At 36.2% G+C, this 15,114-nt stretch overlaps 1 protein-coding gene across 2 annotated transcripts; it reads right to left on the bottom strand.

Annotated features, from left to right (window-relative positions):
• Positions 1-6,859: 6,859 nt before the first annotated feature.
• cops2 (COP9 signalosome subunit 2) lies at positions 6,860-15,111 on the bottom strand. Of its 2 annotated transcripts, XM_079809931.1 has the most exons (14): positions 14,967-15,111; positions 14,327-14,440; positions 14,172-14,249; positions 12,975-13,100; positions 11,981-12,031; positions 11,613-11,702; positions 11,369-11,446; positions 11,104-11,278; positions 9,839-10,017; positions 9,480-9,532; positions 9,220-9,317; positions 9,020-9,102; positions 7,938-7,996; positions 6,860-7,847 (listed from the first exon to the last, which is right to left on the bottom strand). In XM_079809931.1, exons 1-14 carry the CDS (start codon positions 15,018-15,020, stop codon positions 7,703-7,705), a joined length of 1,383 nt encoding a protein of 460 aa, XP_079666057.1. In that variant the 5' UTR covers positions 15,021-15,111; the 3' UTR covers positions 6,860-7,702. The 2 variants fall into 2 exon arrangements, with proteins under 2 accessions (XP_079666057.1, XP_079666058.1); XM_079809932.1 differs by lacking the exon at positions 11,981-12,031 and having other exon boundaries at positions 14,967-15,089.
• Positions 15,112-15,114: the final 3 nt, after the last annotated feature.

Genomic DNA, 15,114 nt, shown 5'->3' with positions numbered 1-15,114 from the left:
CCAGGGACTCAAATCCTGCAGGGCCAGATGTGTCCCCCTGCTTAAGCTGTATATGTCCCGGCCCATCTGAAGTTTGCTAGAGAGCATTTGGATGATCCAGAAGAGGATTGTGAGAATGTCATATGGTCAAATGAAACCAAAATAGAACTTTTTGGTAAAAAACTGAACTTGTCGTGTTTGGAGGAGAAAGAATGCTGAGTTGCATCCAAAGAACACCACACCTACTGTGAAGCATGGGGGTGGAAACATCATGCTTTGGGGCTGTTTTTCTGCAAAGGGACCAGGACGACTGATCCGTGTAAAGGAAAGAATGAATGGGGCCATGTATCATGAGATTTTGAGTAAAAACCTCCTTCCATCAGCAAGGGCATTGAAGATGAAACGTGGCTGGGTCTTTCAGCATGACAATGATCCCAAACACACCGCCCGGGCAACGAAGGAGTGGCTTCGTAAGAAGCATTTCAAGGTCCTGGAGTGGCCTAGCCAGTCTCCAGATCTCAACCCCATAGAAAATCTTTGGAGGGAGCTGAAAATCCGTGTTTCCCAGCGACAGCCCCAAAACATCACTGCTCTAGAGGAGATCTGCATGAAGGAATGGGCCAAACTACCAGCAACAGAGTGTAAAAACCTTGTGGAGACTTACAGAAAACGTTTGACCTCTGTCATTGCCAACAAAGGGTATATAACAAAGTATCGAGATTAACTTGTTATTGACCAAATACTTATTTTCCACCATAATTTGCAAATAAAATCTTTAAAAATCAGACAATGTGCTTTTCTGGATTTTTCTCATTCTGTCTCTTATAGTTGAAGTGTACCTATGATGAAAATTACAGGTCTCTCTCATCTTTTTAAGTGGGAGAACTTGCACAATTTTTGCCCCACTGTATTTGAAATGTACTTTTTGTGCAATATTATAAATGTCTTTCCTATCACACCTTTAAATCAGTTTTATGCATCCTTGCTGAATATCTATTTCTTTCAAAAAACAAACAAACAAACATTCTTACTAACCCCAAACGTTTGAACGATAGTTTAAAATGAGAAGCATATAAATGCTGCACACAAGAAGACTCGTCAGGAGTTTCACATCATCAATCCGTGACACGTTCAGTGACTGTGAGCTACATTTACATGCAGGATTGAAATGGTGGCTAGCAAACAAAAACAATCTCTAATTTTGATCATGACTTGTCTAGAAAAGAAAACGGGGGAAAAAAGATGATGATGTGTGGAGTAAGTGGTGGTTTGTTGTTGCCTCACTAGTTGTGTCTTCAGGTTCTGCACTCCTATTGGTTTTCCTATTGCTTTCCTGTAGCTCAAAAGGTAGAGTGTGGCGCTAGCAATGCCAAGGTCATGGGTCCGATTCCCAGGGAAAGCAAGTGTACCTTGAATGCAATGTAAGTCGCTTTGGATAAAAGCGTCTGCCAAATGCAATAGGTTATTGGGGTTATTGGTTTTTGATTTGGCAGCCAATCTTCCTACACTGCCAAAATTGTCAATAAAATATGATCGCAACAGTCATTAAAGCTACACTATGTAACTTTTCCGTCCACTAGAGGTCGCCTGTTCAAAACAAAGGCGTAGTTTGATGACGGCACGTTTGAGCGCAGAATCTTGGGACATGTGGTCTTCACCTCACAGCCTGTGGAAAAGAGTCAGGATAGGACTCGGGCAGAAATCATGTTCATGGATGCGATTATTAACATTACTGTAGTATGAAGCAGAGCAGGAGCGAGTGTTGTGGAGCTGAGCAAGGCCGCAGGAGGGATTGAAGAGCGGGACTGTTATTATGGCATAGTCGCTGGCGGGACTTTTATTATGACACGGTCGCCGGCGGCACTTCCTCTTCTCCAGTGCGGAGTGTGAGGTAACGCAGCTCTGTTTATCGTATTAGATATATCTGAGTGTGTTGAAAAGGAAGTTATGACGTTCGCTCGGCGGCTGCTATGACACTTGTTCACACTGCAGTGAGAGTAAAGTGTTTCACTGAATAAAACCGGAGACCGAGGGTGACGCAGATATGACGCAATCGACAGGCGACTCCCTCACACGCATAGCTCACACGTCCCGGTTCCTCGGTTAAAATAGCAATTTCTCACGATTTACAAATAGTTGAAAACATTTGGGATATTCTAAGTACTCAACTGAACAAAATATATAACACTGGCCTAGTGGTTTCTGGATGTTTTACTGCAAAAATCCTACATAGTTCACCTTTAATCGGCTGACGGTGAACATGTCAAACTAGGAATCAAAGACTTCAGAGTTTGTCCTAGGAACTGATGAATCTTTTAGGATTCTCAAAATTTGACTCAGATGGTCAAATCATGGCCGACAGTGTGTAGTTGTGAAAATACTGAAAATAGTTCCCATTCATATGCAATCAATGCTTTCAGTACAGACAGACATTAACAGACTGAAAGATACATTGTTTATTAATCCCATGTGGAATCACAAGAGTCTATTTTATATATTATTATATTTTCTGAAAACAAAAAATGAATTGGATATAAATAATAGACAGATGTTGACACTTTTTTAAATTGTTGTCCTCAGTAGAAAGTAATTATGGGTTTCTCCCACACAAGAAAATTGTGTAAATTTGTAAATCTTAATTATGACATAAAAGGTTGAAATTATGACACTAGCGCTTTGAATTTACTTTGATCGTTTAAAAATATGTTCTATTTAGTATGAATATGGGTAGCATGAAGAAAATTTGGATGTACTACATCTGCCATGTTCTTATGGTCACGAGACCTTACCAGCGTCAGTCACGTCCCTTCACTTCCATTCATAAATCCTCTCCGTGGCCTCATGAGATGGTAAAGTGTCCTGTTAATGCGCACTTCATAATATCACCGGAAGTAGTAGGTCATCTGGGTAATTCTCACCTACTGTTTTATTGAATACCAGTATGTATTTGGACTTTTGGCGTACCGTTTTAGCATACTATATAATAGGGAAGTATTCGATTTCAGACACAAGTCATTTCAGCAGAAGTCATAAGATGAAAAGTCAAAACTATGACAAAAAAAGTAAAAACTATGACATAAAAAAACTCTTTGAGCTTCCAATCTCACTGACAGGTCTAATTTAACATTTATACTTAGATTAATCTACTGGATTAAAATAATCAGTCCTTAAAGGGGTACTTCACCGCTGGAAAGATGAATGTGTATTTAAATTGGGTCATTTATGTAGTAGAAATGTGAAATTATTTTAGAAGTTGGTGCCTTCTAGACTGAGAAAAGCCAGAAAACGTATTTTTGGCTCATATGGAACATGAACATTTTAGTAACTAACATTAACCAAGGTTAATAACAGCTGAAAAAAATTAACTGAGTTAGGTCATGTTAGTTAATGCATTGACTAATGTTAACAAATGAGACCTTATCGTAAAGTGTTACCAATATGTGTAATATAAAAATATTTTTATTGTAAAGTTCCAAAACATGCAAAAAATGTTTGTCCAAGTATGCAGAGCAGTAGATGTGTTTTCTCAACAGATGTCAGTCTGGTGGGTGTGTTTGTGTATTTCTGTGACATAAATGATCCAGTGTTCAGTAACAGGACAGATAACTTACCTCTTGCTCTCTGGCATAGTCTTCCTGATCAAACTCCTCTTCCTCCTGCTGGGTCTGCAAAGCAGCACTGTCAAAGTCAATGGACATCCTGCTGACCTGAGAGGAGAAATGACACACCTGAGACAGGAAATGACAGCAATCTGTTCACTTACACTTCATTTAACCAGTCTAACTGATAAAAACCGAGACCAACTGCTTTCCTATATGTGCGTGTACGTATGTAGCATCATAAAACATTGTTAATGATACATAGACATTATATAAAGTTTCTCTGCGACCCATGATACGTTATTCGCAGCAGTAGCTCGTTCATTTAGCACTAGTTTATAGGAACTTCCGTATACAAACGGTATGTGTTCTTAAATAGTCTCTGCTTACCTTTAAAGCCTTTCAAGAGTCGCCACTGAGCTACATTAACACAATAATCCCAAATGAAGAGCTTCTATGAGGAACATTACAGTGTCTCGGTGAGCTCACGAGCTCAGTATTGATATGAAATTACACGAGTATGATAAATAAACGGTCAGCGAATGTCTGTCCAGCCGTTACAGATGGTAAAACTAGTTTATTCCGGGTTAAAAGCGATATTACAGTAAATATATTGATAACAGTGTATGTCCATTGAAACATGGCGCTCTAAACAGCGGCAAAAGTCCTGGGTTCTGAATGGCTGACGGGAGGGACGACGTCATGTGAACGTTACAGCCAATGGTTACGGCATATCATGTGTCAACCAAAATAACAGCTCTTTTTGACAAATGTGTTTTCTCAATCACGGTAATGAAATAATCATAATAATAATGACGTTACTTACGGAATATCACGTGTCAACCCAAAAAACAACGAAAAACGTTTTTTGACAGAAATGTATTTTCGGTAATGTAATCTTAATCATAATAATAATAATGACGTTGCTTACGGCATATCATGTCAACCCCCCAAAAAACACCACTTTTTGACAGAAATGTATTTTCTCAATCACGGTAATGTAATAATCATAATAAAAATAATAATAAATAATAATAACGTTACTATTTTTTTTCTTTTTTAAGGTGCGTATACAATTTATAAGGTCTATGGTGCGTGCAATATTTATAATAATAACATTAAATAATAAATAAAGTTATTGGAAAGTTCCAAAACATGCAAAAGTAAGTGAAATCCCGTATTTTGTTTATACATTTATTAGTTCTGGGGAAAAATTATTTGTGATCATTCGCATCCAAAATAAAAGTTTGTGTTTACATAATATATGTGTGTGTACTGTGTATAATTATTATATATATTATATATTAAAAACACACACGTACATATTTAAGATATGTTTGCATGTATATCTGTATATATAATTTGTCTTATTTATATATAATTTTTTTATTATAAAAAGATTTCTTAAATATATACATTCATGTGTGTGTATTTATATATACATAATTATACACAGTACACACATATATTATGTAAAATAAACACAAACTTTTATTTTGGATGCGATTAATCACAATTAATATTTCCCCAGCACTAAAAATAATATAGATAATGAATATCAATATGGTTTATGTGTATAATTATTTTATATACTTTAATAAATACTCATATTATATATTGTTTACAAACATTGTGTAAAATATAAGTTTTATTTGGGCGTATAGTGTATTTCTGTGATCTGATCAGTGTTGCCACAGTTACTTTGAAAAAGTAACTTAGTTACTTTACAGATTACTTGATTTTAAAAGTAACTAAGTTACTTTACAGATTACTTGATTTTTAAAGTAACTAAGTTAGATTACAAGTTACTTTATTAGTTACATTCATCAGTTGCCGACAACACCTCTGCAGCCTCAACATAGAAATGACAACCGTTTTTGCCAACACTTTATTGGAAAGTGCATTTTTAATAGTAACGTCAACAATGTATCTCCTGAAATTGTATCTCCAAAAAAAATATTTTGACTAATTTTATAAAATCTAAACATGTTAATGAAAAGGTACAAATTACTTTGTGTTCTTATTAAATACATTTATGAAAAACAATTTAAATTTATTTTTTTAATTTATATTTATATATGAATATAAATAATTATATGGGCCTACACAAATAATATAAAATTACAAGATTTATAGTTTATTGTAAACCTGATGTGCAGCTCTGTAAAGGGACAACAATTATATGATCGATACGTGAGAACAATATATTTTTTAATAATCTTTAAGTGCACAAAACTATGAAAATATATGAAACGCTTCAAAACGGAGCGGCAACAAAGCGCTTATGCGCATCCCGTGTGCAGAATGATGCGCTTAAAGCAACATGGAATCAGAGGGCGCAGTGCAGCGCGAGTGCACATTGAAAAGTTCACGGCATAAAGAGAAGATGAGCGTTGAGCGCACAAATCCTAGTCTACTATGTATATCGGTCCAAACATTCACTGATTATTTGTTTCTTCACAGTTTTAAATTCCGGTTATTGTGCGTGTGATGCTAATTAATAGTCCTTGTGTTGTCACCTGGGTAGCTCGAGCACAACATCTTTCAGAAACCGCTAGATAAACTCCAGCAAGATAAATTATTTTATCAACATATCAAGTATTATAACGGGAATATTTCATATGGAGTGAGCTTTACCGAGCAGCTGCTGACTGGAACCGAACGCGACGCGCAGTTTTGCTGAACGGAGAATGATTGAGCTACAGCGGAGGAAAGACATACATTCAGCTATGGAATGGCTTTAGATGACTTTGTAGGCTGCTAGCAAATAATAATATGTGAATAATGATTGCTGAAGGATAATGTGACAATATATATTTCTGATGATTATTTATGATCACGACATGCCTAATCTGAGCAAGTGACTGCCTGTCTTGAGACGGAGTGGCTGCCTCGTAATTCTCCTCTATGCAGGAAAACCCCTGCTGAGACTCAACAAGAAAGCAAAAATATATATTTTTAGTAAGGAAAATGACAAAAATAGTAACGCACAGTGACTTGGATAAGTTACTTTAATCTGATTACTGGTTTGGAAATAGTAACGCGTTAGATTACTCGTTACTGGAAAAAGTGGTCAGATTAGGGTAACGCGTTACTAAGTAACGCGTTACTGGCATCACTGGATCTGATTAATAATTAATCTGTAAATTCAGCTGTTTTTTTTAAATCAGATGAAATATTGTCTGTATGTGAAAGCTGTATAATGTTGTTCTGTGTTCTTGAGATACATTTCATTGCTTATCACCACATAAAATCATAAACCATTAAGACACATTTTCCGCTGAAGCAACAAATGCATTCTTTATTTTTGTTGTTGAAAAGTGAAACAGAAGAGCTCAGACAGCATTAAAGTTTCAACAGATCTGTAAAGTTTGGTGAGGAATTCTAGCAATGACTGCACTTTCGATACGCATGTGCTGCGGTGCAACTGCATAAAACTCAAATGAACCTTATGCAAACCAGGTAAAACATGCTGACTCTAACAAGAGACAGTTCAACAGATAAATGACTCGATTTCACACAGCACATCTTCACGCTTTCCATTTAAAAACAAACATATGCCTTTTAAATGTCTGCCAAGTGCCAATATGTGTTATTGAAGTAACATTTTTTCAGATGGTGCAAACATATTCATATTAGAGACCAAACAAATCAGTACAGCAGACATCCTGAGGGAACTTCTGCTTTGTTAAAGGGACAGTTCACCCAAAAATGAAGTCATCATTTACTCAACCTCAGGTTGTTCCAAACCTGTATGAGTTTCTTTGTTCTGCTGAACACAAAAGAAGATATTTGGAAGAATGTTGGACAGTTGATGGGTCCCATTGCCTTCCAATGGGTGCCGTCAATCTTCTTTTGTGCTCAGCTGAAGAAAGAAACTCATACAGGTTTGGAGTAAATGATGACAACAATTTTATGTATGGGTGAACTGTCCCTTCAAGGACATTTAAAACTGACTTAAGTGATTACAGCTGTAAAAATACAAACTAGCCAAATGACGCTCCCCCTTCATGTCAATCTGTAATCGGGGGAGTAAAGGGCTTGAAAGTAGTTAGTCACTGACAGCCTCGAATCGACCGGCTGCCTGATGGGTGAATTTGTTCTCCAGGATCGTCAGTGTCAAATCAAGCCAGTTTGCTCACAATGGCCTGGTTGAGAGAGTTCAGCTGATTGGTCCATCTGTCCAGAGCAGTGTATCGGGCTCCGCCTCTTTTCTGGTGATCGAGCTCCAACAGCTGATTGACCTGGTCAATTCTACCGTTGATTGTGCTGAAAGAAAGACATCAGATTTAGACACTATTTGCGAACTAATTTGTACATTTACTTTCTTTTTTAAAATCTATACTCGGTTAAACTTACTTATCTAAAATACACTGCACAAGCAAGCTTTCCACATCTGAAACATCAATATTCAATTCCTAAAGCAAAACAGGGACATGTTATAAGCATGTTACAATTCATACAATTGCATAATATATGACAAATAAAACAATATAATACATTATTATATTATAATACATTATATAACAGCATAATATAATACTGCCTAATCTAATATACACAGATCAGGCATAACATTATGACTAATATTGTTGGTCCCCTTTTGCTGCCCTGACCCGTCGAGGCATGAACTCCACTAGACCCCTGAAGGTGTGCTGTGGTGTCTGGCAATAAGATGTTAGCAGCAGATCTTTTAAGTCCTGGAAGTTGTGAGGTGGGGCCTCCATGGATCGGACTTGTTTGTTCAGCACATCTCACAGATGCTCGATTGGATTGAGATCTGGGGAATTTGAGGCCAAGTCAACACCTCAAACTCGTTGTTGTGCTCCTCAAAGCATTCCTGAACCATTTTTGCTTTGTGTCAGGACGCATTATCCTGTGAAAGAGCCACAGCCACCAGGGAATACCGTTTCCATGAAAGGGTGTACATGGTCTGCAACAATGCTTAGGTAGGTGTTATGTGTCAAAGTAACATCCACATGAATGGCAGGACCCAAAGGTTTCCCAGCAGAACATTTCCCAAAGCATCACACTGCCTCTGCCGGCTTGCCTTCTTCCCATAGTGCATCCTGGTGCCATGTGTTCCCCAGGTAAGCCCAGTAGTGCAGTTCTGATGCTCACGATGTTCTAGTCGTCTAACCATCACAATTTGGCCGTTGTCAAACTTGCTCAAATCCTTGTTTGCCCATTTTTCCTGCTTCTAACACATCAACTTTGAGGACAAAATGTTCACTTGCTGCCTAATATATCCCACCCACTAACAGGTGCCGTGATGAAGAGATAATCAGTGTTATTCACTTCACCTGTCATAATGTTATGCCTGATCGGTGTAATATTGCATTCTAAAATATAGCATAATATAATAATACTGCACAATTTAATATAATATAGCATAATATAATATTGCATAATAATGTGATAAATATATAAAAAAGATTTACCTTTGAAATAAATGGTATGTGTATCCTAGTGTAAGGCTTAATCAATTTGATGAGCACTTGCGTTCTTATGTTCCGTAACAATTCTGAAGGTAAAAGGAAAAATAAAAATAAATATGTACTTATAGATTCCACATGTGATGTATGAGGTTTATGAAATAAGTAGAATATGTACAAGGAAGCCAAAGCCACCCCAAACTGACCCTCGATATGTTCTCTGATGAAGGGGTCGTCCATTATGTTGCTGTGATTCGTCTTTAGGATTTTCTCAAATTCTGTGATGTCATTGTTCTGGTAGGAACTAGAAACAAATTTTTTTTTGACTGCATTTATTTTATATAGCGCTTTTAACACACTCTACGGCCACAATTTATACGTAATTAATACAACGAAATGAAAAATTCAAAATAGAGTTAAATAGAACAGGACCGAATAAATTAAGAAATGAAAAGTACGTACGTACCTTACTAGGTTTGTCATTGCTAGGATTTCAGGATCATTTTTGTAAGGTTTTGCCTAAACCACATAGAAAGAATCAGGTTTTTTTTGTTATATTATAGACCACAAGATTTTACTTTCTTATGAACAGGCCCAGACAGAATCTACAGTGTTATGCTTTTCTGCACTGATTTGAGGGGAAAATAAGTTGCTTTTCATATTGAAATGACGCTACGTGAAACAGAGTACAACATGCTTATTGGTCAATGGAAGCAAATTCACCCAAATATGTAATAAATGAACAGGCACGGATAAAGAATGTGTAGAATTGTGTAATTGATGGTTAGATTCCATGTGGGCCTGTGCATGACTACCACCGTATACCTCTTGAGAATCAAATGGGTTGATTCCAGACTTCATCAGCATGTTGGCCAAGACCAGGTACTTCAGACAAGTGGTTCGCCTGGGGCTTCCAGACTCGTCATAGTTTTTGAACGCCTCGAAAAAGTCTGTATGTGCCTTCTCGAACTCGCCCTCCCTCAGGTGCATTTTACCGCCACATTCTAAAGGGAACAGGTCACAAATAAAAAAATTTATGAAAAAAATTTGAAAAAATTTGAAAAAAGTTATACACAAAACAAAAAGCCAAACCAAATCGGTTACCAAATTGTACATAAACTAAAACAAACTTTCCAATTATACACAAAACAAAATGAAACAAATCAACAAACAGTCTTACTATACACAACAACAAAAAAACCTTTCCAATTGTACACAAAAAACAAAATAAAACCAAACAAACTTTCTTATACACAAAACAAATCTATCGAATTGTACACAAAACGGAAAAAAGCAAACCACCTTTCCAATTGTACACAAAAACTAAAAAAAACTAAAAGCCAAACCAAATCGGTTTCCAATTGTACATAAACTAAAACAAACAATCTTTCCAATTATACACAAAACGAAAAATCAACAAACATTCTTATTATACATTTAAAAAAAAACTTTCCAATTGTACACAAAAAAATAAATAACAAAACCAAACAAACATTCTTATACACAAAACAAATCCATCGAATTGTACACAAAACTGAAAAAAGCAAACAACCTTTTCAATTGTACACAAACAAAATCTTTCCAATTGTACACAAAAAACAAAATAACAAAACCAAACAAACATTCTTATACACAAAACAAAACCCAAATCTATCGAATTGTACACAAAACGGAAAAAAAAGCAAACAAACACTCATTCTTAAAACCAAAACAAAAAACTCTTTCCAATTGTATACCAAAAACTAAATAACACAAAACAAAAACAAACATTCTTATGCAAACTAAAAACTTTACAATTGTACACAAAAACAAACAAACATTCTTATTATACACAAAACAAAAACAAACTTTCCAGTTGTACACAAAAAATGATCTAAAACAAAAACAAACAAACATTCTTATTCTTAAAACCAAAACAAAATCTTTACAATTGTACACAGAAAGAACAAAATTATTATTATACACAAAACAAACAAAAACAAACTAACTTTCCAATTGCACAAAATTAATACATAAAAACAAAAACTAATTATACATAAAACAAAAACGCATGTCTTCATCAAAAAAGTCGATTAAAAGAGTGTAAATACCTCTGATGACTCCCATGATGAGAGGGTGCGGGATGGCTGATTTAATGTGTAACGACTGCTCATAGAGGGCTTTCAGTTTCTTGTTGTTTTTCTGTGCCGTGTACATCTGGATCTCCAAAGCATAGATCTCCAGCAGCTGAGTGCCCTTCTTCAAGTCGTCCTCTCCGTCATCCGTCTAATTAAGAACATCAATCTGTTTCAGAACCGCACACAAGACATCTGAAGCAGGTTCTCTCATTGATGCGACACTGATCATTTACTCTACCTGACATGACTGGTGCAGTTGCCTGAGGATTTTCTGGAGCTTTCCAAACTCTTCTCTTTCCAGGTACAACTTTCCCAACTACATGAAACAGAGGAGCAGAAGTTAGCAATATTCTTGAATTACCGCTGGACTTATCGTCAATATTAACGGGCATTGCATTAACAGAATTATTATCATAGTATTGTGAACATCTATAATATAAAACAGATTATTTAAATACACAATGCACAGCCACAGAACAAACCTTGGTGTTAGTTTTAAACCAAAGTCTGTCATTTTTGGCATCTTTTAAAGCTTCCAGTGTGGTCTCATAAAACTCTTGTAGCAAGTCCATCTGGAAACAAAAGTGAAAAGATAAATATTACCTCATTATCTTTAATAACAATGAGCTTTAATTTTTATATATATATATATAGTGTGTATGTGTGTGTTTGTATATATATATTAGGGCTGTCACAATATCAGATTTTGCAAACCACGGTTTATCGTGGCCAAAAGAATACACACTAACGATTTATTGCGATATTTATAGAAACAAAAAACAATGTTATCAGTCAAATTCATTTGTGTTTTGCTTTCTATTTTTAGCCAATGAATCACACTATTACATACAACAGTTACAACAACTGAGACTCTGGCTTTCTCTGGCTTCTTTGACACTGCCTAAGAAATAGGAGAGAGAGAGAGAGAAAATACTGTCAAGTTCAACAGTATTATAAATAAGCTTTAAACACAACTAATACCTTAACCTGTTAACTTGCGTCCCCCATTAGGAACCCAAATCCTAGAAATGGCATACCCAAATTAAAATACATAGCTCAAGAAGCCTTTGTAGAATATCCTGGCTCTTCCAAGCTTTATAATGGGAGTGAATGGCGGTCCAGATTTTGAAGTCCAAGAAAGTGCATCCATCCATCATAAAAGTAATTCATACGGCTCCGGGGGGTTAATAAAGGCCTTCTGAAGCGAAGTGATGGGTTTACACAAGCCGATTTACACCAAAAGAGTAATCTCTTATATCGAAATCCTCAGAAATTTCTCTTTAAAAATTCTCTATTCTTCTGATTCGTGACTGGTGATTTGTTTTGCTCTTTTCTCTGCACAACCGCATTCGTCAATACGTCAGGTCAGAGGTCACTCTTCCGTCAGAACTAGACTCATGTACGGCCGTTACCGGAAGCCAGTGATTAGCGTTAATAAAGTTATAAAAATAGATATTTTTCTTAAACTCATCTCTTCGCTTCTGAAGACCTTTATTAACCCCCCCGGAGCCGTGTGGATTACTATTATGATGGATGGATGCACTTTTCTGGACTTTAAAATCAGGAACGCCATTCACTGCCATTATAAAGCTGGGAAGAGCCAGGCTATTTATAGATATAACTCTGACAGTCTTTGGGTGAAAGAAGAGAGTCATATACACCTAGCATGGCTTGAGGGTGAGTAAATTATGGGATAATTTTCATTTTTGGGTGAACTATCTCTTTAATTAACACAATATCGATATTTCATGTTTTGAATATCACGATTATCGTCAATAGCGGTATATTGTGACACCCCTAATATATATATAACTGAACACAGCAGTTTAAAATGTATTAAATACCTGTTTGGAGGTTGAGATATAATCTAGAATAGAGTTGATGGATTTCTCAGAGTAATTTCTGGTGACAGCACTCCTAATATATGTCAAAAGCTGTTTGTACCGGTTCATCATTTCAGGAAAATTTGTCTGTAAAAAGAAGGGGAAAAAAACGATTCAAATAATCAGATTTTATACTAGTGTATCATTCATTTTTATAGTATTATTTTACATTTAATTTGCTATAAAGAAAAGTTAGACAATACAGAAAATAAGAATAATATTACTTATTAAATCTTACATCATAATATATCAGAATCCAACCCTCTACAATGCGAGTAAATCACTCGCATATGCGACTAAACCTTCACTCTGGGCGACTAAATAATGTCTATCATTAGCCATTGGCTAATAAATTCTCAGATTTGATTCGCCATTGTGTGTGTTAGAGGCTAAGTATAAGTTTAGGATGGATATATATTTTACTCGCTGAACACTCTGACTGAGCTCTTGAGTTTTTCCCTCCATCAAGAGAACTACTATTTCAATTCAGCTCAATAGACGCGAGGGTACCTGTACTTGGCGTACCGTAAACTTTAGTGTGAAGACGCACGACACGCCGCTCGCACACGCAAGGAGAGAGAGAGCGAGAGTCTTACATACCACGTTGAATTGACACGTTACATGTAAAAGAGATTCTTTGTTGTATTTTAATGTCAAAATAACGCAGCTTTTAAGAACAAGCAGAAGATATGCCCGTTTCTCCGGTATGTGGGCGGAACTAATACGCAAATTGCTTATCTATTACTATCTTTTTTTTTTTTTTTACAGAAACACTGGACCAACAATATCTTAAGCACCACCACAAGTCCTAAATTCAAATATATGCATTCATATATAACCAAGGTTTAGTTCTAAAAAATTACTAAGGCTCTATCATTAAATAGTACTTGATTATCATATCATCATAATATAATGCTGGGAAGACTGATGTTAAGAGTATACATTCAGATATTTAAAAAGCTGTGCCATTTTACGAAGATAAGCTGATTTGGTGGAATCATATATCAGTCTGGGTAGTAAACTAAAAACAAAATACCAGCCAGCGGCGATTCTATTGCCAAGGAGTGCGTAGAGGGTTGGAATCAGAATATATAACTGAATTAAATATGACTTAAAATGTATTATTATACAATATAATCTGCAACTATAGTTACACACCAGTTTGAAGTTGATCTTAATCATCTGTTTCAATGCTTTGAAGCCCCATTCTCCTTTCTCACCCTCCAGTTCCAGCACCTGCAAAACAGAAAACCGTGATTATTACACATATCCAAAGGTGCAGGACGGATCCAGAGACACCGAAAGCGTCCAACCTTCTGAAAGCTGCTCAGGGCTGCTTTAGGATCATCTTCTTTGAGGGCTTTGGAGTTGTAGTACTGATTCTCCAAATCCACATTCGGTTCAGAGTTGCTGTCCTCAGAGTATTCCTGAAGTGAACCCAAACAAATGGCAATTTAACAAGTCTTTGCCTGAAGGAACATCTTGAAGGATATTGTATAGCTTAATTGTGCATGATTATGTTATGCTTATGACAACAGCATAACAGCAATTATGTTAAGAGTATTTACAACTGTACATCTTGTATACGCAATAATCTATTTTACATCAAACTGAAATCAGATATCATGCAGTTTCATAACTAGCAGCTATAACGTTAATTTGGTCAACTTCACATGGAAGTTACCAATACAGAACATAAGAGGTTCTCCATCAGGAATTGGGTTTGTAAATACATCGCATTTATTACACAACTTCAAATGGAACAACTTAAAGAAGGCTGTCATATTTGTTGACTACATCTTTGCAGTGTTAGCAAACTAGCCACCTGCTAAACAACTCCATTGTGAAATTAAGTCCGTATAAACACGCTAAACAAAATGTATTGCTGTCGCTACGTCTGCTTAGCATCGGATTACATGCATTTACAGTTGCGTTTATTTTAGGCAGCCTTACCAAGTCATAATCCTCTTCATCATCGCACATGAAATCATCTTCCATGTCAGACATTTTGACCGGAGAGAGAGACTCTTACCCACAATGCACCCCGGCAACGCGTTATGACATCACGTCGCGTGCGCGCGCAGCTCCGATTCCTTCCGAG

This window comes from Gobio gobio, assembly GCF_949357685.1.
Source record: "Gobio gobio genome assembly, chromosome: 25".
Taxonomy (NCBI): domain Eukaryota; kingdom Metazoa; phylum Chordata; class Actinopteri; order Cypriniformes; family Gobionidae; genus Gobio; species Gobio gobio.
This window is presented reverse-complemented; position numbering and strand designations above follow the sequence as displayed.